Source organism: Caloenas nicobarica, chromosome 20 (genome assembly GCF_036013445.1).
Source record: "Caloenas nicobarica isolate bCalNic1 chromosome 20, bCalNic1.hap1, whole genome shotgun sequence".
Classification (NCBI taxonomy): Eukaryota; Metazoa; Chordata; class Aves; order Columbiformes; family Columbidae; genus Caloenas; species Caloenas nicobarica.
The window spans coordinates 2,782,342-2,805,250 of NC_088264.1; the positions used below are offsets into that span (position 1 = coordinate 2,782,342).

Here is a 22,909-nt window from a genome sequence, read left to right on the forward strand (position 1 = left end):
CTTTGTCCTTCCTTCCTTTCCCCCCCCAAACCTTGTTCCGATACCTCCGTATATGTCACTTGAATTGGGAACAACTTTGACAACGGAAGGAGCCGCTGCAGTTTTCCATAAGTTTGGTGTCCAGCCTGGCCCCAGGTGTTCGGTTTATCTACGAGCAGAACACGAGGGGTTCTTATTCTGATTTATCCATCTCTGAAATTTCATGGTAAGAATATTGCTTCTCATTGAGTGCTAACCAAGAGGAACGTGACCGGTACACTCCTGATCATGCACAACTTCCTAAGCTCCCCTTGGGCCTGAATTAAGTTATTGCCTCTTACACCATCTTCAATTCAGGACTGCTTTGGTGAGGAGTTATTTTCATTCTGTTCTAATTTAAAAAAAAAAAAGACCACTAAAGGGATAAGATTTGCACTTCAGCAGTGATACAGCATGAAATTAAGTTTCCTTTGAAAATGCAGTGCTTCTGGTAACTTGGTATCAAATTAGAAACTAAAATGAAGGAGGAAAAGTTAGCATTCCTTAGTTGTTCTGAACAAAGTTTTTATTATTTTTTTGACACAGAGAGACTGTTGGAAGGCTTTGCTCACAGCTAACACAGCTCGCTTCAGTGTTACCATAAGTGGGATAAAAATCAAAGTTGGCTAATTGGAGCTAAAGAGAGTGTTCCAGTTACAATGAAATAAGCTAAGAAGAAGTTTAACTGAAGCCTGTTGGAAGAAGGATTGTTGATCGCTTTTACAGCTCCCCCTGAGTAACAGAAGGTATTGTGTGTATTTTCCAAGTCAAAGCAACTCTTTATGTGCACAAGGAGAGGGGCTGAGAAAATCAAGTTTGGGCTTGTCCATATACTTTGGCAGTTTTGCCATTATAAAATCAGGGCCAAGGAGTTTCACCTGGTGTGAGTGACCAAAAGGGAGATTTGTAACTCAGGCCTGTGAGAATTCTCATTCTGTTCAGTAGTTGTCTTGGTTGTTCATAGAGTCACATCAGTCCTGCAATAATTAACAGAACACTAGTGCTGGTTCAAGGCTGCTGTTTGGGGGCTTCTCTTTGTTATTTCCTGAGTCTGCTAGAAGGGTTGCATCCTTCTGCTTAACACTTGTAATAATATAACTGTACAGATAAAGCAAAGAAGAGGACTTCACTCTTTTTTTTAATAATGTACCTCAACCCCAGTGAGTTGTTTGAGTTAACACTCTTTTCTGTTGAAGCTGCTTAATGTACAATTAAATGCAACCGGAGTTGCTGAGTTTAACCCAAATGCTGCGAAAAATCTTTCATCCTGTTCCTCAGGCACCAGGATCTGAGAACAGCTGATGTCTTTCTTCTGTCTACCTCTGGATTTCCAAAACTGGCCAAAGGGTTTCTTTTATGGACTATCAGAGGAAGCAGCACTGGAATTTCCAATAGCTTGTTTAAACATTTTTGCTTTTATTGTCAATTCAAGAGTTTCAGTTGGATACTAGAGCTATTAGCTTACCCGTACCTAACACATTATGTACTTAAAAAATAACATGGCTTTAAAAGGCAGAAGAGTAAAGTCATTTTGAAAACAAAATAGTTTATAGCACTAGAGAGTCACAGTGCAATCAATGGTTTAATCAAACAACTACATTATATATATATAATAATATTTAAAGAACATAAATATTCAGTAAATTCACTACAACATGAAAATAAAAGCTTCACATTCTCCCACGCTTCTTAAAGAACTTGGGGACAAAGTGACAGACAGACTCCTAGACAGACCGCTCGGCCTCACAAACACCTCTCGAAGGGACTGGACATCCCCTGGGCGATCACACCGGGAAGGGACGCTGCAACTAAGCTAGAAGGTTTCCTCATAAATTTTAAAGCATTTATAATCACCACTCCCCTGCCCCCCCAATTATATTTAGTGGACATGCACTACTAGTCTATACAATGCACCATTTCACCAGAAAGTCATGAATTTCCTTAAAAACTGCCCCCCTCTGCATTCTGGGGCCTGAAAACTGCAGTTTCATGTCACAAAAAAACCCAAGTCTTTCCAGTAAGAGAAAATAACTAAGTTACTCAAAGAAAACCGTGGAGTTTTCACATCAGGATCAAGCTGATCTGCAACAGCAGCTGGAGTGGACACGTTTATTTACAAGTGCCAGGCTGGAACGATGGAAGCAACGGAAGGACAGTTCCTTCCTAAGAGCACCCCCGAGCATCTGAACACTTCTGTACCAAAACCAGTTTAACTACGGGCAAGACAAAGCAGCAGCAACACCGTCTGCTGTAAAGCATATGATAATATTTCTCACCTATCATAGCAACTTCTTTTGCTTCAGGTGCCAACAGCAGCTACGGGACGGGACACAACCTCCTGCTGCCAAGTCCGTCAAACTTGAACCTAAAGTTAAGACACTAAATGGTAAACTTCATCAAGTACTAAAATTGTCTTCCAAAGTGCTAAGCCATGTTTGTTAAAGCTATGGCAAAAAAAAAAAAAGAGGAAAGAAACAAAATCTATGAGCAGCTTGTGGTTGAAGTCGTCCTTCCTCAAACTGGAGCCCTGATAAGCTCCCAGCTGGGATGGCACAAATTCCATAAAGCAAAGCGTATGGACGTTGCATTATGTCCATGCCCTGGAATTTTGGGGGATTTGCTTTAAAAAAAAAGTTTTCAGCGGGGTTCTTTACAGAACATTCCAATACATTCACAATAAAAATCTGTTATTATAGGAAACATAGCAGGGGATATAAAACTTCCAGAAGATTTTCTTTGATTAAGGATGCAAGGGCAGGATAACAGCGCAGCCGGGAAGCTGCATGTTCTACACAGGGTTACGGGTTTGCGATGTCAAAAGGTTTCCGAGTGAAATATTTGTTTAAAAGCAAACCAAACTCATGAATCACCTTGCACTGAAGCATTAAGCCCAGTAAACAGGAAGGTTTTAAAGTGTCCGTTCTCTCACTACGGCTTTATTTGTTCACAAGAAAATGACTCTTAAATCTTCTCTAGGGAATCAACCTCTCGCTGCAAGACTCAGAAATCAATCCTCCACCAATTTTTTTATACGGATAGCCATCAGCAAACGACAACACTGAACGCAGCCCTTGGCATGTGTGACCACTGAACAGACCAACTTGGCCACCCAATGCTCACTGCTTCACAGAGGCCACTGTTGCTGTGTCAAATGGACGAGAAATCCAGATTTACCTGGACAAAATGAAGACATTCCAAACCGGAACACTCGTTATCATGCATTAGGAACAAAAAAGCATGTCAACCACTGGAATGCACTGGAGAAGGTCATTTAGTCTCCTAGGGAAAAAAGCAAAACCCCCAAACAAAGACTAAATTAAATACAACCCAGAATACTGTCTAACCATATTAATAAGTATACTGAGAGAGCCTGAAGGCATCACATGTACTGTCCATGAAGATAAGGGTGGTGCCTTCTTTTAATATTAAAGTTGTAGCTATAAAAGAGTTAGTTCCATCTCTGTTTTCCAGCACAGCTTATTTATGTTCTTTTGTCGGTGCATAGTACAGTTCCATGGGTTTGTTCACTTTCCAGTACTTCTCGCTGACCAGTTCCAAGGAAAACGAGCCGTTCAATACCTAGAACAGCAAAACGGAAATGAGAGAAATGTAAAGAATCTGCCTCTTAACCAGAAGACTTATTTCATTCAGATAAATGCCCAAGTGTAAGATCAGGCTCAGAGTTCAATCCGATTGCGACGCTGCCACCTTGTATCTGTATATTCCGAAGCGGGCAGCTGAACGGAGGGATCTGCCCCTGGCGCACCCACAGCTGCTCACAGGGGAATATTCGAAGCCCACAGGGACATGGAGAAACGTCACCGCACACCAGACACTTCCCGTGCTAGAGCTACCCACTCTTCAGACAGTTCTCTCAGATGAAGTAACATTTTTCCTCTTCAATTTTAACTGTAAAATAGCGCCATAAGTCAGCTGGTTGTTGCTGGCATCGCTGGATTTTTCCCAAGTAATTTATGTGCCTCCTTTTGTACTAATCAAGTTTTTGCTCTCTGTGTTTTCCCACAGAGGAACTGATCTGCTCCTAAATACACAACCTGGTGCTGTGAATTTTACCCCTAAGCCAACTCAGGAAAAGCCCAGCTGAGTGGATTTCAATCGGACCTGTATCAAAGATGTATCAACGCTCAGTTTTCTGCTGCTCACCGTGAACTGCCCGTTGGCGGTAGCGATGTAAATGGTATATTGCTTCTCGCTGGCTGTGTCCAGGTTCATCTGGTTGGATTCTCCTTTGCTACGAAGCTCCTCCAAAGCCAACCTCACAGCCAGGTATTTGGACAAGTGATCAACGGTGGCATTGCCCGAGGTCTTGATGTATCTGCAGCAACAACAGCGATAATCAGAGACATTTGAGTTGCAGGTACGGGGAAAAGCCATCTGGAACGCCCCCAAATATTAAGCATCAAGTGTGAAAAGGCCTGGAAAAGTTCACAAATGAGAATATTAATTGCTTTTCCCCAAGACATGCAAGCAGCTTACCAAAGTATAGCGTTCTAAAGTGTCCTTTCATCTTTTTGACACTTCTCCCACAGGCCCTTCTGCCCTTGGTAGAGAGAAGACAGCGCTGCCCTGTCATCTGCTCAAAATGAAAAACCCAATGACAGGTTGCCAAGGGCTTTTCAGAGCTACTCACAGCTGCTGAAATCTTCTGAGCAAAGATACAGCCTGAAGTGCCTGGACAGAAAGCCGTACGGTGGGGCAGCTGCAGACACAACACCCTGCACCTCATCACTCTTGCAAATCGTCTCACTATCTGTTTTCGTTTCAATTATTCAAACAAGAATTAAAGGCTGACACAAATGCCACAGAGGCCTCTCCCAGAAGCTTGGTTTTCTCTTTGCCTTTCAGAATAACCCCCAGAACTCCCTTGCAATTCCAAACCAAAAAGAAAAGCTGGCCAAAACTTTTTAATATATTTGTAGGCACTACAGGGAGATGTCTTGTGAGGAGAGAAAGCCAGGAAGAGACGTGAGGGGACTCCACGAGACTCCTTGTTGCTGCAATCCAAAATTTCCAGTCGGTGCTTGGACTGGATCATGAAAAAAAATGCCAGGAAAAGCTTCCAGCCTATAAATCCCTCTGACACAAAGCTGTTCCAAAAACTGCTGACACTTACCCAAGGTTTGTTTATTCCCAAAGAATCTTACAGTAAGTAGAAAGGGGCTGATATCATACCATTATCTTGGGAACTACTGGAAACTGCAATGCTAGAAACCCTTAAAAACATCTTTATTTGTGATTAAATTAAAGCAGATTGTTACTGCAACAGAGTATTTTTCATCACAGTTGAGCATCGACCTGACTTGCAATGGAAAAGGGGAAAGTGTGCGTACGGTTGAACGGGATGTGGTACAACCAACGTAAATTGATATTTAAAAGCCCCAAGAAGTGACAAAAAGCACCAGAAAAATAACAGCAGAATATCCAGATAGGACGTGAAGAGGGATAGCGGGCGTTTACCTCGTCTGTGCGCTGTCGTCGTTCTCCATCAGGGTGGGGTGAGGCCTGAAGACCAACTCGATTTCACTCGCCCCGTCCATGACGGGGTCTATGGCCACGGTTGTGTTGTTATTGTCCAGTTCTAGCCCCGAATCGTCCGACGTTTTGGTTCTTTTATTACTGGGTCCCGCCTCCTGGTTGCTGTGCGTCGAAGCGTTGCTGCAGTGCGAGCTGTCACCGTTGTCCTCTGCGCCGCTGCCATTCTCAATCTGCTGCTTCTTGCCCCTCTGTAACCTGAGCAGAAAGAAATCGGTAGAAATCAGCTAATCCGCACTCGGAATTCCCCAGCGCACATGCCCACGGGGTTGGTACAACTCTCCCGGTCTCTGTTGTGCCAGAAGTTAGACCTGGGCACAAACAAGCACTAAACATTTCAGAGATTTTAAAATTTAAAAAAAAATGCTACAGTCATGCTGAATAAAGCTATAGCTAAATGGAAAGTTAAATGTATTCATGAGGTGTTAATGTCTACATCTTATTATTTGCAGCTTCTCAGAGAAAGCAAAAGTAACTACAAATAGCTCATGCCAGAAACTGCTTTCTTGACCAACAATGTTGCTTCAGCAAGCAACAAACTGGTTCATTCTAAATTGGTCACAGTTGCTGACGATAAGAGGCTTTGTATTTGAATATGGCCCATCTTTTGGTCCACATGGAAAACACGCTTGAATGTTAAATATTTTCTGACGCTTTGGAGCTACTGTTGCTCTTCCCATTTTCTTTAGGTCAACATATGGTTCGTGGCAATACTGTACAGGTCTAAAATCTCTTTACGGGAAGTAGTCTGGTGTGCGACGAGTAACATGCGGTTCACCTCCACGCAGTGGACAAAGACAAGACTACAGACGTTTTCCTATCCCTCAAACACCTTTAAGGTAATTTTTAACTTCATACAGTTATTTTTCAGGCCATTTCAGACCATTATTTTCATCTAAATATGAATCCACCTGTGATGAAAGATATAAATCACACTGTGTTTCACCACAACACAAAGTTTGGGGCCTCTTTCCCAGCTGACTCTCTTAGGTCACCCCCAGAATTTAAACACCCCGTATTCCAGCCTTGTGAATTAAGTCGCGACTAAAACCTGAATTCTGGCGTTATGTGCGTTTATTTGCACGTAAGGGGAATATGTCGGTGCAGGATTCACCGTGTTGCAGTTTATTATCGAAGAGAAGGTTACAGGTGGACAAATTAGGTGGGTTACATACCTGTTCATGGCCTGAATCTTTAATCCTTCCTCGATGCTGTGACTCAGAGCCTGCTGGTTGTTGTGTTTGCTGATCCTTGCCAGCACTCGCTCCTGGTGAGCTTCATATTCATCGCGGCTGGGATAAATTTTACTGATGAGAGCATCGAAATTGGGATCTGGTCTCAGGGATCTTTTTGAAACGAGCTTTTTACGACACGTGGGACATTCTTTGTTGCTGGATATGAACAAAAAGGGAGAAAACAATTACAGCTCTCCGGCAATAATCAAAGTCTGCCCTAATGCTGCACTTCTTGGTCAAAGTGCTCACCAAGACTCAATATTGAGAGTAAATCTGGAAGGAGGCTTCCATCTTTTGACAGACCAGGTAGTTCCAGATATTTAAACAAAAACCCCAAACCTATGTCCCTGCTTCTTTTTAAAGTATGTTTAAGGAAACTGTATTTAGACTGAAGAGTTCCAGAGTTCCACTCTGCAGCCCAGTTCTTCCCTTAACCCTCTGGCTGGATTTTCACCTAGAAAAAAAAGCACGTCTAGTGGAAATTACATTAAGGCATCGTCCTTCTGGTGCTCGGAGGATAAAACGAAGATTAAGGAACCTATTCTGTAGTTCAAGCACTAATTCCTGGCAAAACTAAAACCAGAAACTTGTCCTTCCTACCATTTTGTTGTCTTTTAACTGAAACATCAGGTTCACACACTTATTTTCCTGTGAGAGGCGTCAATAGCTGCAACACCGGTGTCTTTACTCCTGATGGTTTTGTTGCTTCCCTCTAATGTATTTTTGCTAATTGCTCATCCGATTTACACAGGCATAGCAAATAAGGTGTGACCTCTGTACAGAGGTAATTGCCATTATCAGAAATAGATCCATCGACTTGATTGCTGTTGGTGACCCCAGAATTCTATCGCTTTGGGGAAAAGATGAACTTGTAATTGAAGAATATGAGAAAAATTATTTGTGCTTTAGGTTGTTTCAGTAGCAAAGCCTGGAAAGCTTGGGCGGAAGTGAAATCCCCTTTCCCCGTAGTAACAATTACGTACCCGCTCCTGAGGGCTGTGATGATACAGTCAGCACAGAAGCGATGCAAACATTCTTTTGTCGTCATGGTGTTTTTTAACATATCCAGGCAGATGGGACACATGAGTTCGCTGTGCAGGCTCCTGGGCGACACCACGATCTCCAAGCCATCGGTGATGGCTTCCTAGCGTTCAATAAGGTAAAGAGTTCTTTAATGGAATTTAGGAACTCCTTCACGGAGACCGCATGGCTCACCGGGCTTTTAAGGAGAAACACGGTAAAAAGACAGAACGTGCATACACAACCACATCAGATACACTGCTAAAGGAAAGAAAAAAGAAATAAACATCAAACCGGTTTATTTTTCTAATATTATAAGACAGGTATTTATTTGGGAAGACTTTCTTAAAGAGTGTCCTTTAAAATAGGCAGTTAACACTCCTAAAGGGAAAAGAAAACATTAAACACCAAGCTTCAAGTTCTAAAAAGTATTAAAAAAGCCGTGCTGTGAAGGCCGGCTCTTGAGCCCGGCTTACCTGAGGCGTTCTTTGCAACTCGTACAAACTGAGCTCCCATGTTTTGCTTAAAGGCTGCGTCCCGTTGGTCTGCACGGCTTGAGACATGCCTGGGGAGAAAAAGAGAAATAAATGGCATATTCCAGGATCCACCTCCCTCTCCAAGGGGCTCCTGGGGCCAGCGGGGTGTCCCTGGGTCACAGAGACACACGGCCCCTGTGCCACCGACGCGGACGCGCGGGGACAACGTTTGTTCGTCCCACACATGGATAATCCCACACTCTGTGCCGCTCCGGAGAAACTGAAGGAGTCAGTGAGCCGTGAACACTTCGCAAACATCAATTAAGGTTGTTAAACAGAAGTGACGTGGAACCGAAGGCCGGAAAACTTGGGCTGTGTGGTGCGAGAGCCGCAAGTGCCACCTGGTGCGGAAAATGTCCATCAACGTCCACTCCGGAACCTGCATGTGGGTCAAGCCGAGTCCGCTTTAACCAAATTGTAGACGGATTATCAGGGTTTTGCTCATTTTTTTGTGTCAGCAGTGGCAGACAAGCTTTCCTGGAAATGGAAATAACTGCACTCAGACCTCTGCTACGCTCCACAACCAGAATTTGCTTGTGGGCAAAGGCACACATCACCTTTTCATTTAAAAAACAAAACACAAACATAAATAAAACAACCCCCACCAAAAAAAAAGGACCATGCAAAGAAACTGTAATGTTTTCCCACCAAAATTGTGGGATTGTTGTATGTGATGAGGCAAAACTACCACACATGGTCACTGCAGACATGTGAAAGAAAGGTCAAAACATCAGAAGAAAATGATGTTTCTGAGCAGAAAATATTTGCACGCTGGAGGAGAGGGGGCAGACCTCCCTATGTTATGTTTAAAAAAATAAATATAACCATAGAAGAGGCAAGATATTTCTATATATACAGATATTTCTACTGGGTGGAAAAATCAGAAGTGCTTTTTTCCTTTAACACTTTTTTTTCATCTAGGTTTGTATTTCCAGACCTTCAAACCAGCAGCCCAATGCAGATTCTATTGACATCTACCAGGTACATCATAATCCAGCTTCCAGTTCATCAAATTCCATGTGAAAAGGGTCACCCTCTCCGGAGAGCGAGGTAACTTTATAAGCTTTAATTAATTGTTGAGGGAAAAGCAAGAGAAACAGTGCAGTGAAGATTATTAGATCTACCTTCATCCAGGCACTGAAATTAGAGTTTTCTCCTGAAAAAAGGAAGGGGGTAAAAAAAAGCCTGACATAAAGTGGCCACATCCACTATTATGTCTAAGAAGTAATAAAGGTCCAAAGAGGTGTCAAAAAACATAGATGACAGACCATCAACTCTGATTTTGACTATATAAATATTGTGCCTTAAAAATACAGTTTACTTGTCACAAGAGATGTGTTTCTCTGTGTGGATCAGGAAAGTAATTTAAGTTATCCAGAGGTATGGATTTAATTATGGTGTCAAATGACAGATCTCAGCAAAGAAGCAATGCTGAAAAAGTGTACAAGTGGCAAAAAAAGGACATAGTATTTCTCTGTGTTCTGATTTCCACGATTATTTAAGGTAATTCCAGGCGTACGGAAAGTCAAGTTGCTCGGGTAAGACTCTCAGGTCGTCAGCAATAGCATTTTTAAAGAGGACAAAGCAATTTTAAAGAGGACAAACGCTGGCCTGGAAGCTGGAGAGATCCACGTAGTCCACTTGATCCTCAGCAAACACCTCCTCTGCCTCTGCTATGTATGAAGTCGAAATTTGAGGAACAGTAGAAACGCGCTCAATTCAAACATGCTGAAAAGCCCCTTCCCGCCCCAAAAAATCAACCACAAAAAAAGAAATCACATTACACTGCATGGAGTTTTTAATCTGCTTGATTATCAATTAATAAACTTCCTTCCCTGTTCCCCTACAATTTCCAGATCTATATTTGGGTCTGAAAAATGCGGGTGAATGTGGCTTCTTTTCCTGAGCACCTTACTGGACATCAGGCTGGATTACGTTTCTTCACGCTGCTGAAACCCAATATGGCAACATCAGCAGCTGGTGCCAGTATCAAAGGGCAAACTCAACCGTCAGCAGAGTCATTTTAACCTAAAATTGCACCGATCTAATAGCCACCACGTACCAACTCAGCAGTCTCAAAATCATAACCAGTCTCTTCAGATGTTCTCATCGATGGCTGATCTCCGCCATTCGCTCGGGGAACAGAGGTCAGAAGAACCTCTACAGTTGGCCAACACTCAAGTCAAGCCTTATGACCAAGCAGGAGGAGATCGCACCGGCCCCTTGCTCTCAGGTTCAGCAGCAAAGAGTTGGGCAGCTCTACTCACATCTGAATGGCCGATTCTTTCCAAAGCTACAAAATTAGGAAAAAGTCTTTCACGAGCCCAAGAAAGATTTTTTTTTTCTGTTGTGGACGCTTTATTCAGAGCGAAAAACATAAAAGTGGAAAGTTCCTAGATAAAAAGAACAACATGCTTTTTATTAACTACTACTGGCAAGGGGAGACAAGATACAGAATAAATATAAAACCTTACATTTATTCTTCAGTCTGGAAATTTATTCCACTGAAATCTCACATTCTTAAAATCAATTGGACCTTCACTGATGTATTATTTCACTATCCCTCTGCACCCCTTTCAGCATTTTTTTTTAAGTCTTAAATATCCATTTTCTCATGCTCGTTTTTCCAACTCAAGATACAAAGCAGATTTCATCACAACGATACCTACTCGAGTTTTCAGCTATTCAACATCTCAGATCTTTTTCACTTTAGAAATGAAGAAGATGGGATCTCTTCTTCGCAGGTCACACGTGCTAACGTTGGGAACAACGCAAAGCCAGATACCCCAGTTTTGAAAAAACTTCTAATACACCACAACTTTATACTTTTTATCGTTTTTTACGTTTATGGCCTTGTCTCTGCCCTCTGGATAAATGAGGAAAGGAACCAGTCACACGACACCAGGGTGATATGAAGGGGAGAAGCCACACTCCTGTCAGCTCTCAGAGCCACAACCAAGTATTAGTTGTTGTGATTTATGCTACAGCCAGAGGGAAACTCTTGTCAAAAAAACCCAAATGAACCCCAAAACCAGCCCTAACTAATATTATAAGGATCCCTACAATCCTTCAGACTGACTCAGTCTTCGAAGACAGTAAAATTTAAGCACAAACTTGGTAATTGCAGAGTACACACACCTGTCGCTATCAAAGCAAGGGCCGGCTGATAGAACCACAAGAACAAACGACAGATCTGAGAAGCAGAAACGTTAAGAATCTCTCTAGGTTTGATTCCTCGTCACCCCCTGAAAAAAACAGAAACAGGCTAACAGTTACTATTTAGTCATAAAACTTGCTGAGTTGCTGCGTGTCGTTTATAGAAGAAAACGGGCAGATGAAAAGGGGGAGATTGTTAAAAATGATCAGAAGGTGTAAATTTTTATTTCTTTGTACCCAGGATGTTTCTCAGTTTTCCACGTTGCCAGAACACTAAAACCAAAAGGAAACAAAACCCACCTGTGCTGTTCTTAAGGAGTTTCGGGAAGTTTTCATTGATTTTTATACAAGGCAGCTTTACCCACAAGTTGAATAGCTCCCTAACTAGAGCCGGGAGATGAGCCGGCCGGCTTCACTAAAATACACCGCATCACTTCATCTGAAAGACTTGCTATTTAAGCCCGATTTCCTCGGAAAAAGGGGCTTATGCAACCTTGCTCTTTGTGCTCATCCATCTGTAGGCTATTTTCTAAATAAAAAAATTGAAGACAAACGGCTGGGGTTTAAAAACATAACAACAAAATAAGTCTTGTTCGTGAAGCACTGGAAAACAGGCGGTTATAGGAAAAATAACGGTATGGAAGAGCCGATCAGAAAAGAGCCTCTGATCTCCTGCCTGCTCACTGACCGGGGAATCGATGCCGGAGAGTCCTTCCAACGCACTTTACAAGCTTTTATACTGAAATACACTTAAAGATTTGCTAAAATATCGTGATGAGTCATGGTAGGTTGGGCATTTGGGTATCCCAGTCCTGAAACTGGTCAGTGGAAATTAAATCCAATGGGACCAGCAGGCTCCAGATCGCTCGAAGCCGTGTGACACTGCTCCTGCTCTTCCCTACTTCACCTTCCCAGAGATGTACCACCCCTAAATTAGCCTTATTTCTCAAAATTTGTCATTGGTGACCATTTAAAGAGTTCCTTAGGCCTAGCTTTGAACTAACCTTTATGGTGGCCCTGCTTTAACCAGGGAGGGGGGGACTTGCTGCCAGATGACATCCAGAGAGCCTTCACAACCTGAATTATTCTCCAAAACACTTTGCAGGGCCTATTTTAGCCCAGGCAAAGGGACGAGAGGGTGGAATGGTACCCAGCAGCTGGAAGAGAGAACCTGCAAAGCCAGCTCAGCTCTGGCCATAACCTACGAGCTGCTATTTAACTCAAACCAGTCTACTGAGCTCTGATATTTTCCTCAAAAACACTTTTAAGGAAAAAAAAAAAAAAAAGGCATCAGGCTCTTTAAAAAAATAAAATACGCACGTAGTATTAAATCCTTAGAAATCAACTGATTTTTTGTTCCAACTTTTAAAAGGTAAATATTTAGACTTAAAACAGTAGGAGAGTTAGACCTCTGTTTGGTACGCCAAGTTCAACAGCACCTTCAACCATTTCAATTTTTTCTTTCCAAAGGATTAGTTCTTTCAAAAACAGGTATCGTGGTGCAGTTACTTTGGAAGCTTAACAGGATTAGAGCTCTACATTTTACTCTCTCCAATACTGTAAATAGTATTAGGGACAAATTGAATGTTTTGACAAAGTATTCAATTCAATCATTCATTTCTATTTATTTCATTAAAGCATTCTGAAATTTAAGTTTTTGCTGCTTTTACTTCCTGGCTAAGAGCTTGATTTAGGAAAAAAAAAAAACAACTGGATAGGCACTATTTGAAGGAATTAATCTTCCCTGTAGTTCACTGGCAGCTCAGATTGCTTTACGTTAGTTGTAATCTACGGCAACTAGGACTAGATTACAACCTAATACTTTTACTATTCACTCTTTTCTGAAGTTTTGTTCCTCTCCGGATCTCCGAATCCCTGGGACGCAGCCAAATCAGGTCTGGCCTGGAGCTCATTTTGTTCCCAGCTCTGCAATGAACCACTCGATGATCCCGAACAAGGATGTCACCGCATCTGCCCGTGCCCCCCGCATCCTCCTCTGCTCCTTTATTGTCACCACGCTTCAAATCATCTCTCGGCAAGTTTATATTGCACTCGCTATAATCAGGATATAACTGATCTCAAAAGGGGATAAGCCGGAGAGAGGAAGGTCTTACTAAAGTGGTTTTAGTTCATTCAGCTTTCAGTCCTTGTCCTATCAAGTTCATTGAACTATCAAGTTCAATGTCACAACATCCCTTACAGGGAAGGTTTTCTCTTCTTTATATTTGCAAATTGAATTCAGTATTATATAAACCACGTGTACAGTTGCCTTCTCTTGACACAACCAGTCCAGATCTGTGCTAACAACGAATTCCAGCTCACTGATCCCTGGTCAGAGTTGCCATCAAACACAGCGTCTCCGTAGCACAGCTCACCTCCAACACGCAAGGTTTAAGTTGTCAGGCTCGCAAACATCTAAGAGATATGATCTGGCATCCATCATCATTTCTTATAGTCATTAAAACCCCGTTTAAACTCTTTAGGAGCTTGTGCTGTGGATGTGTACCACGAGCCAGACATCAAGCAACAACTGCTTAAGCTACCAACAAGAAAACAAGAAAGTGTCGGCCATGACAAAAGGCACACGGACGGACAAAACAAACTGTTGAGCGTCGAGCACTAAAATTCACAGGGGAAACTATTGCCCTGCTGAAAGCATAAAGCCACAGCGAGAGGATCACTAATGAAAGGTTGCTTCAGGGAGGTGGTGGGATCTGCACCCTTGGGGACAGTCACACTCGACTGGTGTCACCAACAACCTCATGTAACTGGCCCTGCTTACCAGGAGGTTGTACTGCATGACCTCTAGAGGTCTCTTCCAACCCAAATTATTCTAATTATGGGGGTATCTCACTATCAGACAAATTTATACTTAGTTTTGCTGTATAGAAAGTGATACAGCCAAGAAAAGCCAACGGCGACAACTACTAACAGAGCACTGCCATAAAAAGCTGAAGAAACCTGAGCAGGACATTCTCCTACTTCCTGTGTCTTTTACAGTCTCTGTGGCTCAATATGAACATCCTCCTCACCCACAAAAGAAACATCAGAAGGTTTTTTGGGGGACTGCAGTGACCATTAGCTTTAAACAAAGCAGAATCCATTTGTTTGAACTGCATGAAAACAGCGACAAGGGATTTGAGCCTTTTGATGCCCAGGATGTTATAGAAAATATCCAGCTTAAGCTGGGAGTTTCCTCCATAAACACATGATATAACCACATGTTTAAGAAAAAGAACACTCCCCTTCAATATCTTCTGAGAACTTGTGGAATCAGGAGTAAAATTCACAACTAGGTATTTCTATCTAAACTGGAAAATTAACATATAAGCCCCAAAATACCATACAAATGTTTTCGGAGAATATAGTTTCTCTCTTCTGTACATATATTTAAATTGGTAAGCAAAAATGCCTTGGGTTTTGACCATCTGCTGAAGCTCTCAAGAGCTGAAGGTATCTGCCCAAATTTAACACTTGTGGCTGTTAGAAAAGAGCTGTAAGTGGTGATGGATTAATGCAAATTCATGACGATCAGATAACAGATTACAAAACAAATGTTACCAAGTGAATAGTTTCAGCTACTGTCCCAGAACACTTAAAAGTACATTCATGAGCTAATTTCAAAATTATTACCAAACACTTTATCAGTTAATACTCTATCGTAATGTCAGAGAGCTCCTTTGTAAATGCCTACTACATTTAAAAGTGAGTTGTTAGCAACACTTACACAAAGCCAGTGTTTAAAATACTTTTGCACACATTAACTAAAACTCTACCATCTGCAAAGCACAATCAAAGTCAATTAAAAGACTATTAAAGACACCAAATTAATACGAACTATGAAACCGAAACTTCGAATAGCAATTACATGCTCCAGAAGTCAAATCTGATAACAAATAATGAGTATTTACGCTGTGCTTTCCACCCTCAAGGTATATCAGCTTGTGAACAAACACGTCCTTGGACTGTATTTGTGGGATAGAAACACTGAATTAGAAAAAAGCGAGGGAGGAGAGACACAGCTATGGGTTGTTGTTACTCTATATCTCCGTGAAAGAGATGAAACCAGCTCACCAGCAACTCCAAGGGCAAGAGCCTTGCTGGGAAACAGGACAGAAATCTGATTCTTGTCAGGGCATCATCCTGGGATCTCGAACCAGTTCTGGGTTTCATTCTTCAAGAGCAAACCTGGAAAACCTGTGTTTGAGCTAAACCAAAGAAACAGAAACTAACTCTGAATAAAAATGTATGAAAATAAAGACCGGCTGGGACTACCCTGAGGCCACGCATGGCCATAAACAATCATGTACATTAATGCAAGCAGTCTGACTGTGGTGCACAGTATGGTCAATGTTTAATGTGATGAAACATCTCAAAGCAGGTCTGCCCTGCTCCAGGACACTCTAATTTCAATTATCAGTGTGCATCACGCCGTCCTTCAAGTGTAAGTGATAGACACAAAGTGATAACCACCCTGACAATACTATTTGAGCAACGTCTGGTTCCCTGCCATTCTATTCTCCTACTTTTATTTACAGAACGAAGAGATTACCATTCAAATGTTTCGATCAATTACATCATGGCCAAGAAAGCAATTTAACTATAAATAAACCAGAAAGCGAATATTAAAATTAAACACAGATTTTACTGTCAGATGGGTACATGGAACTCCCACTGAATGTTCGACAACTGATCGGCTGGCACAACAAAATTACTAATACAATAAAATTATTTGTGCGTACATGAGTGCCAGATGTTCCCCACACTCAAGGTTGTGCCAAGTTCCCCATTCAAAATATAAATCCAGGCTGTTCTGTATGACAAAAGAGCATGTTCTCCTTTTCTTTATAGTATTATGTCACCAAAACGTATATTAGGAGAAGCCATACATATGCATTTCTCCAGGCTCACTGGAAAGCACATCAACTGTAAGACACCTTGTCAGATTCTCTCATTCGCCACTTAAAATCGAGTAGAGATTTCTCAAAATGGGAAGCTCACTGAAACCCACTGTAAAGGTCACTCTAGAAAGATTCATATTTTTTCCCTCTTATCCCATTACTTTCAGTAATGAAGTTTTTCATGTAGAAGAGACTACATCAGAAGCTATTGTATGAACCTCCACACTGGAAGTACATAAAGATTAGGGAAGCCGCGTTTATTCCCGAAGAAAGTGTTATAAAGCTCTTCATTTTCAGATGTTCAAACCGAGAAATCCAAAGTTTGTCAGCCTATAAAGAGCAGTTAGCAAAGAGAGACAACCTCATTTCTGCCCCAGAGCACTACCAGTCAGGAGAAAAAAAAAAAAAAAAGAAAAAAGAGTCTAATTAATTCAAGACCACAGACTCAAAAATGTCCCAAAGCAGCCAGTAAAACCCAGGAATGCAGAGAAACCCAAGGCACCAGTGCAGCTGAACAGCCTCGGCAGTCGGTAATGCTACAGATGTTTTTCCGACGTGATTGTCCCTCTCAATCACACTCGTTCTAAGTTGTCGGTTTTGCTGATAACTAGTCCCAAACTCCTATTTTCCCACGACCTGCCTCATAGACTTAAAAGCCATTTCTTTTCAATGCAAAAAAAAAAAATCCTTCTTTGAAACCCAAGTAACTCCACCTGATGCCATCACCATGAAACCGATAACGTCTGACAAGAGAGGGGAAAATAAAAATTATATTGGCATTTCTGAAACACAGCAGCTTGCTAGTACAAGGTCTTTTACAGATTCTATGCTGTATTTATTCTCCTGAGGAAGAAAGTGGTTTTGCCTGGTGCAAAGACACGGGATCTTCCAGTTAATTGCCACTCACCATTAACTGGACCAGAGATTAATTGATCCCTGGCAGCATTTCCAGTCTGGCCGTCAAGCTGCTCGTCCTGGCCTTTCGAAACATTTGTGACCTCATACAAACCATCTGCTACACACATGTACACCTATGGAGAAATGCAATGAATCTAACGCTAATAGAAGCGACCAGCGAGAGAGAATCCTCCCATTTTAGATGTCAAGAGCATTAAAAAAAAAGGATAGTATCAAATTAAACTTTTGATCATACTCAAGGGTATCACAGTGTTAAGAACAGTCACGTACTCTTGGACATGACAGATGTATGTGATCTTAGAAGTAAAGTATAATGGCATATAAGCACTATATGTCCGTGTACATTGCTCTTACGCAACTGACACTCAAACTTGAGTTTATTTTAACGAGTTCTATATTCCCAGCGAGGGGCATCAGTTTTTTTGACGCTGCCTCCTGGACCACTCCGTCACTGTCAATAACCTCGGTCCTTAGCGTTCAACAACTCTATCATACCCTCCTGGACATCTCCTGAGCTGCAGAAACTGGAATACACAACATGATCACAACATTTGCAGAGAGCTCTCTCTATATCCTGGTAGTTGCCTCCAGGTAGTCCAGAATTCACCCACTTTCCTCCAGCTGCGACACCTATAAATGCTCAGATTGTCACATCCCAGAACCAGGCTATTTCCTAAACTAAAAAGCTTTTTTTTTTTTTTAATTTCAGAGGGATTAAGTAGAAAACTTTTCAGTTTTTAGTTAAAAAAAAAAAAAAAAGGCAAACATTGCCCACTATTCTAATGCAACGAGTAGTTCAGATCAATCATTAAAGCTAAAATAACCTGGTACTTGCCCTTTCGCATCACCTAGATCTTGTCCAAAGTTGAGCACTAAAATGTGATACAACAGTAGCACCTTCTGCCAGGACTGCAAACAAAACTGTTAGAGGAAAAGCACCTTTTCACTCCTCACATGGGCCAATAAATCAGACAAGCGCTTGACCTAAAATTTACCAAAGACCTTTGCCAACAATTTATAAAAAATGGAAACCAGCCATTACCAAGCCATAATTTAGCCCTGTGAAGTAACAATATTAAACAGAATTCTGTGGGGAAGTGAGCAGAATTGCCATTTTCTCTGTTATTTGTTAAGTTTCTCACATTATGAAGCATGGTACTGTAGTTCTTAACAAAGCTCTCAAGCTCTTAGAGTTAAATCAACCTTAGACTTCAGAATTAATCACCAGCTGTGAAAGAGGAAGGCAAAAATGCCTTTCTAAAATCCTGCCTAAAATCCACTTCAGCACTATATCAGATCAGAGGGATAAAAGACTGAAAACTCTTGGGAGCAAACAAAAGTAAACCTTCAAACTCCAGAAAAATTTAATCTCTTACAGCAACTAAATACATACAAACAGCTCAGGAATGACACATGTTGCCTTAGGATATTTTTAATCAGACTTTTTTTTTCTTTGTTATATTCATTGTCACATTTTTTGAGGCTAACCCATTTCTTTCTGCCTCCCTGAAATAACAGCTGCTGAAAGCGAGAACCAACCACTCTAATCGATAAAGTTAAATTATTTTAATACCCCTATTCTTCACCTTTGAGCTTGCCGTACATTTTAATATAAATCCTATGAATGTACTTGTACTGCAATTCAAATGATCCTTCCCATCTCCACAAATGCCATTACCAGTTCGGCAGCAAGTAGTTTTCTCTAGAAAACTACTTCTACTTTCAGTTTTTGCATTGGGAATGTGCTTCTCTGGCCAACCTGGGCCAGGCTCTCACCACCCTCAGGGGCAAAAATTCCTTCCTCATGTCCAGCCTGAATCTCTCTAGTTTAAAACCATCACCGCTTGTCGTATCGCACCACGCCCTTCTCAAAAGTCTGTCCCCATCTCTCTAATCGGCCCCTTTTAAGTCTGGAAAGGCCACAATAAGGTCTCCCCGGAGCTTCTCTTCTCCAGGATCCCAACAACCTTGAGGTTGTTCAGCCAAGGTGCTTTTAAGTAAATTTTAAGAAACATCGTAGAAGCTCAAGCCAAATATACTCTAAATCAGGTGTACTGCTCTATCCGGGCTACCGGGATCACACCAAGTGAGCCACTTTGTTATCCTTCAGCATACAACTACTATCCATCACACTTATTAACAGAAATGGCAGTATGCAGTAATGTTCTAATGAGTTTATATTGTGGGAGAAATTCTGAGAATATCAAATCAAGACATACAGTTGTTTTTTTCCAGAGCTATGTTAGATAGCCACAAAAATTTCTCATCCACTTACCAGTGATCACAGAGAAGTCAGCCACAACCAGTTTTCTTAATGAGAACAAAAGACAGCTCGGTTATTAATAAGAGAAAATAAACTCCCCTACAGCACTTGAGAGACAAAAAGAAAGATTCAAGTAATCTCATGTATGATTGACTTAATACCTAAAATAAATATACAGAAACAAAATTGTTAATTTGGCACCCAGACAGCTTTCCTCTAAAGCTGGGTGACAGCTAACAACAATTTGTGTTTTAAGGACTCCCTCTCAAATAAAACTGTACATTTTGTAAACAGTACTACAGGAGCAATACTTACACAGTTTAAACTCTGTAATCAGCCAAAACAGTTTCATTTTATCCCTGAGTGGTAAAGAGTAAAGAATGCATTAGGTTTTTAATTAGTTAGCAGGACACTGCTGCTAACTCCCAGCTGTTCACAAGAGAGCTGCATGATCCAGAAGTTGGGGGGAGGCAGAAAGGGATAATTCCTCAAATATTTCTCCACTGCAACAAGTCTAAACAGCTCCATAACACCAAACGCTGCTCATTCCTCAGAAAATTAAGAATTTAAGGTTGGCTTCAAAGGCCAGTTATTTTCACCAACAAGCAGGACCAAGGCTGGGCTCACCAACACCCCTGCTCCAATCTCTTTTCTCTCTGTTTGCATCATTATTAAGCTGCTGATCTATCAGTAAAAACAGGCTAAGGGTATTTAAGCAAAAACAAAAGAAGCGGAAGGAATCCCTTTACTCTGCTACTTCTTTCACACATGTTTTTCGAACTGGTGCTTTAGCAACAGTAGATCCAGTGCTCCTTCTAAGAAAAATACACCCAAGCACTTGCAGACTTATGACTTATTTTTGAAGCTTCTTTTTCCCCACGGCTTCTTTCCCCCATTGCATTATTTTTGTTAAGCATGGGAAAGAGAAACAGTTAAAGAAAGCTGAATAAATTCACACATCCCAACATCTATTTCATATAAGACTGATGGCTTTCCTACAGGTGCCAATACCTACAGGTATTGATAGCACAGCCCTGAAAATGCCAGAATTCTGCTCTAATCACCCAAGATGCCCAACCAAGTCCCTATACTCAACATAGTACCATGTACGACACTTAAGAAACAAAGTGTCATTGATAAAGGGAGCACCCCATGCAATTTATTTCACTGACACTTGCATATTATTTCAAGTTTAAGCCATGACAGGCAGAGCTTTTCTTGGCAACTGCAGCAGGGCTGGTGTTTCAAAGCTTTGAAGCCAAAGGTCAAAATTTTAGCCACTGAAGAAGTCAAAAGAAACTCCTCCAATGCAAAATCCGTGTCCTGCTATTATTATGAAGCTGAATGCTGAAAATAATAAGGTATTTATTAAACGTTGTAAATAACAAATCCAGGGTCAATAAGGTTTAAAGATGGTCTGAACTTATTTAAGCGTCATCACTGAAGTGTACCATAACCACATCCATCCAGTGAAAATTCCTCCCATCTCCAAACATCTGACAACGCTAATCTTTCAAACCAGCACGTCTTTTAATGCAAAATATACTGCTTATCAATATCTGCTAATGTCAAATTGAGTGCCTCTGTCTTGGCTGACAGCTCTGAGCTCGACACGATGTATAAAAATGTCAAATTATCTCATTACAAAAGTTCTTAATGAAAACATACATGAATAGAAATGAGAGTACCTCTGCGGGGAACTCCTATGACAAATCGAGTCTTTGTCACTTGAATGAATGATATATTTGATTAAAGAATTTTCCCCAAGCAAAAGTAATGTTACCCGCACACCAGTCACGTTTTTTCAAATGTAAGCTATTTCCTTTAATCCTTAAAAGCCTATGTGAAATGCATAGTTATTACACAGAGCTATAACCACCTCCAAACAGCAGTGGATTATGATTTATCCTACTGGACATCATCTTTCTCCACTAGCTGTCCTCTGGATTTCTATGGAATGAGGCACCTGATCCAATTATTTCCCATAGAAGAGGGTCTGAAAAACAAACAGCTTAATAAAAATCTCAGTAATATTGCTCAGCGTTCATTTTACATATACACCATGCTATGCGGTGGATCCAAGAAAGGCGAATCATTTTGACGAGCCAGCTACGACAGACTGTAGAAGTTGGCAAGAAAAAGGTTCTAAATTCTTATGGGAAGCAGCGAGAGCGAGTGTGAAGGGAGGAGACGCATCTTCAGCCGCCGACAGCGTCTTTCTGCACCTGATGCCCGGTCGGAGCGATGACATTGTCAGCACGGCGGCCGGTTTATCAGCATCAGCCTCAAAAACGCCGTTCGGTGACACGGCTTGGGGAGAAACAAAAGGCGCGGAACGCGGGGCAATAAATCATACTGAATATCGCACGTTAAGCCGGGGAAATTTATTAAAACACCAGTAACGGCTTGTGACTGTTCACCAGCTCTCCCTTCTCCAGGGAGGCATCTGGCAGTGTGGTGTTACGGAATGCGGCGTACGGTACCTCTGCCTGCAGCTTCCAGAGCACATTCCACACGCAGAGATGCAGAGATACAGATATGGATTTCCCCTCAGGGCTTGCGGAGCTCCGGGCGGCCCCGCACCGCAGCCCCGGCCCGGCGGGAGCGGCCTGTCAGGGGCTGGGGGCGGCCCCTCCTCCGCCTCGGGTCCGGCACCAGACACCCCCGGGGCACCCACCCCGGCCGGCGGCTCCTCGCCCTGCCCTGCCCTGCCCCGCCGGAGGGACAGACCCGGAGGGAACGACCGCGGCCGCCCCGGCCCCCGCGCCGCGCTCACCGGGCTCTCCCCTCAGGCCGCCGCGCCGCTCGCTCCCGCCGCTCGCTCCCGCCGCCCGCTCTCGCCGCCGGTGCCGCCGCAGCCCCAGCAGCACAATATGGCGAGCGGCAGCCTCCGCAATGGAGCTCGGGAAGGGAGGGGAGTTACATATTCATGGCCGGGGCTGGGCAGGGGGAGCGCGGATGGATGGGGCTGCCGAGGCTGGGCCGCCCAGCGCCCTCCTCCCTCCGTTCCCCGCCCCGCCGCCTGTCAGCGCTCCCGCTGCCCCTCCACACCGCCCGGCGGTGAGGCGGCGGGCTCGGGGGGGCTCTCTGCCTCCCTACCGCCCCTCGCTACCTCAGCCCGCGGCCTCTGCAGAGAGCAGCGTAGGGGAAAGGGACCTGGGGGTCCTGGGGACAGCAGGGTGACCATGAGCCAGCACTGGGCCCTTGTGGCCGGGAAGGGCAATGGGACCTGGGGGGGACTAGAAGGGGGTGGTCAGTAGGTCAGAGAGGTTCTCCTGCCCCTCTGCTCTGCGCTGGTGAGACCGCATC

General features: G+C 42.7%; 1 protein-coding gene across 1 annotated transcript; it reads right to left on the reverse strand.

Moving 5' to 3' along the window:
• Positions 1-1,665: 1,665 nt before the first annotated feature.
• RNF2 (ring finger protein 2) lies at positions 1,666-22,439 on the reverse strand. The gene is made up of 7 exons (XM_065649064.1): positions 22,377-22,439; positions 8,303-8,391; positions 7,790-7,950; positions 6,747-6,962; positions 5,497-5,769; positions 4,183-4,354; positions 1,666-3,597 (listed from the first exon to the last, which is right to left on the reverse strand). Exons 2-7 carry the CDS (start codon positions 8,387-8,389, stop codon positions 3,496-3,498), a joined length of 1,011 nt encoding a protein of 336 aa, XP_065505136.1. The 5' UTR covers positions 8,390-8,391; positions 22,377-22,439; the 3' UTR covers positions 1,666-3,495.
• Between the last annotated feature and the right edge of the window lie 470 nt (positions 22,440-22,909).

Coding starts and splice junctions, on each gene's coding strand:
- RNF2 (XM_065649064.1), bottom strand. CDS start 8,389: ATGTCTCAAGCCGTGCAGACCAACGGGACGCAGCCTTTAAGCAAAACA. Junction 6,963..7,789: donor ATCACAGCCCTCAGGAGCGG/GTACGTAATTGT, acceptor GTTCATATCCAG/CAACAAAGAATGTCCCACGT. Junction 5,770..6,746: donor AAGATTCAGGCCATGAACAG/GTATGTAACCCA, acceptor CTTTCTGCTCAG/GTTACAGAGGGGCAAGAAGC.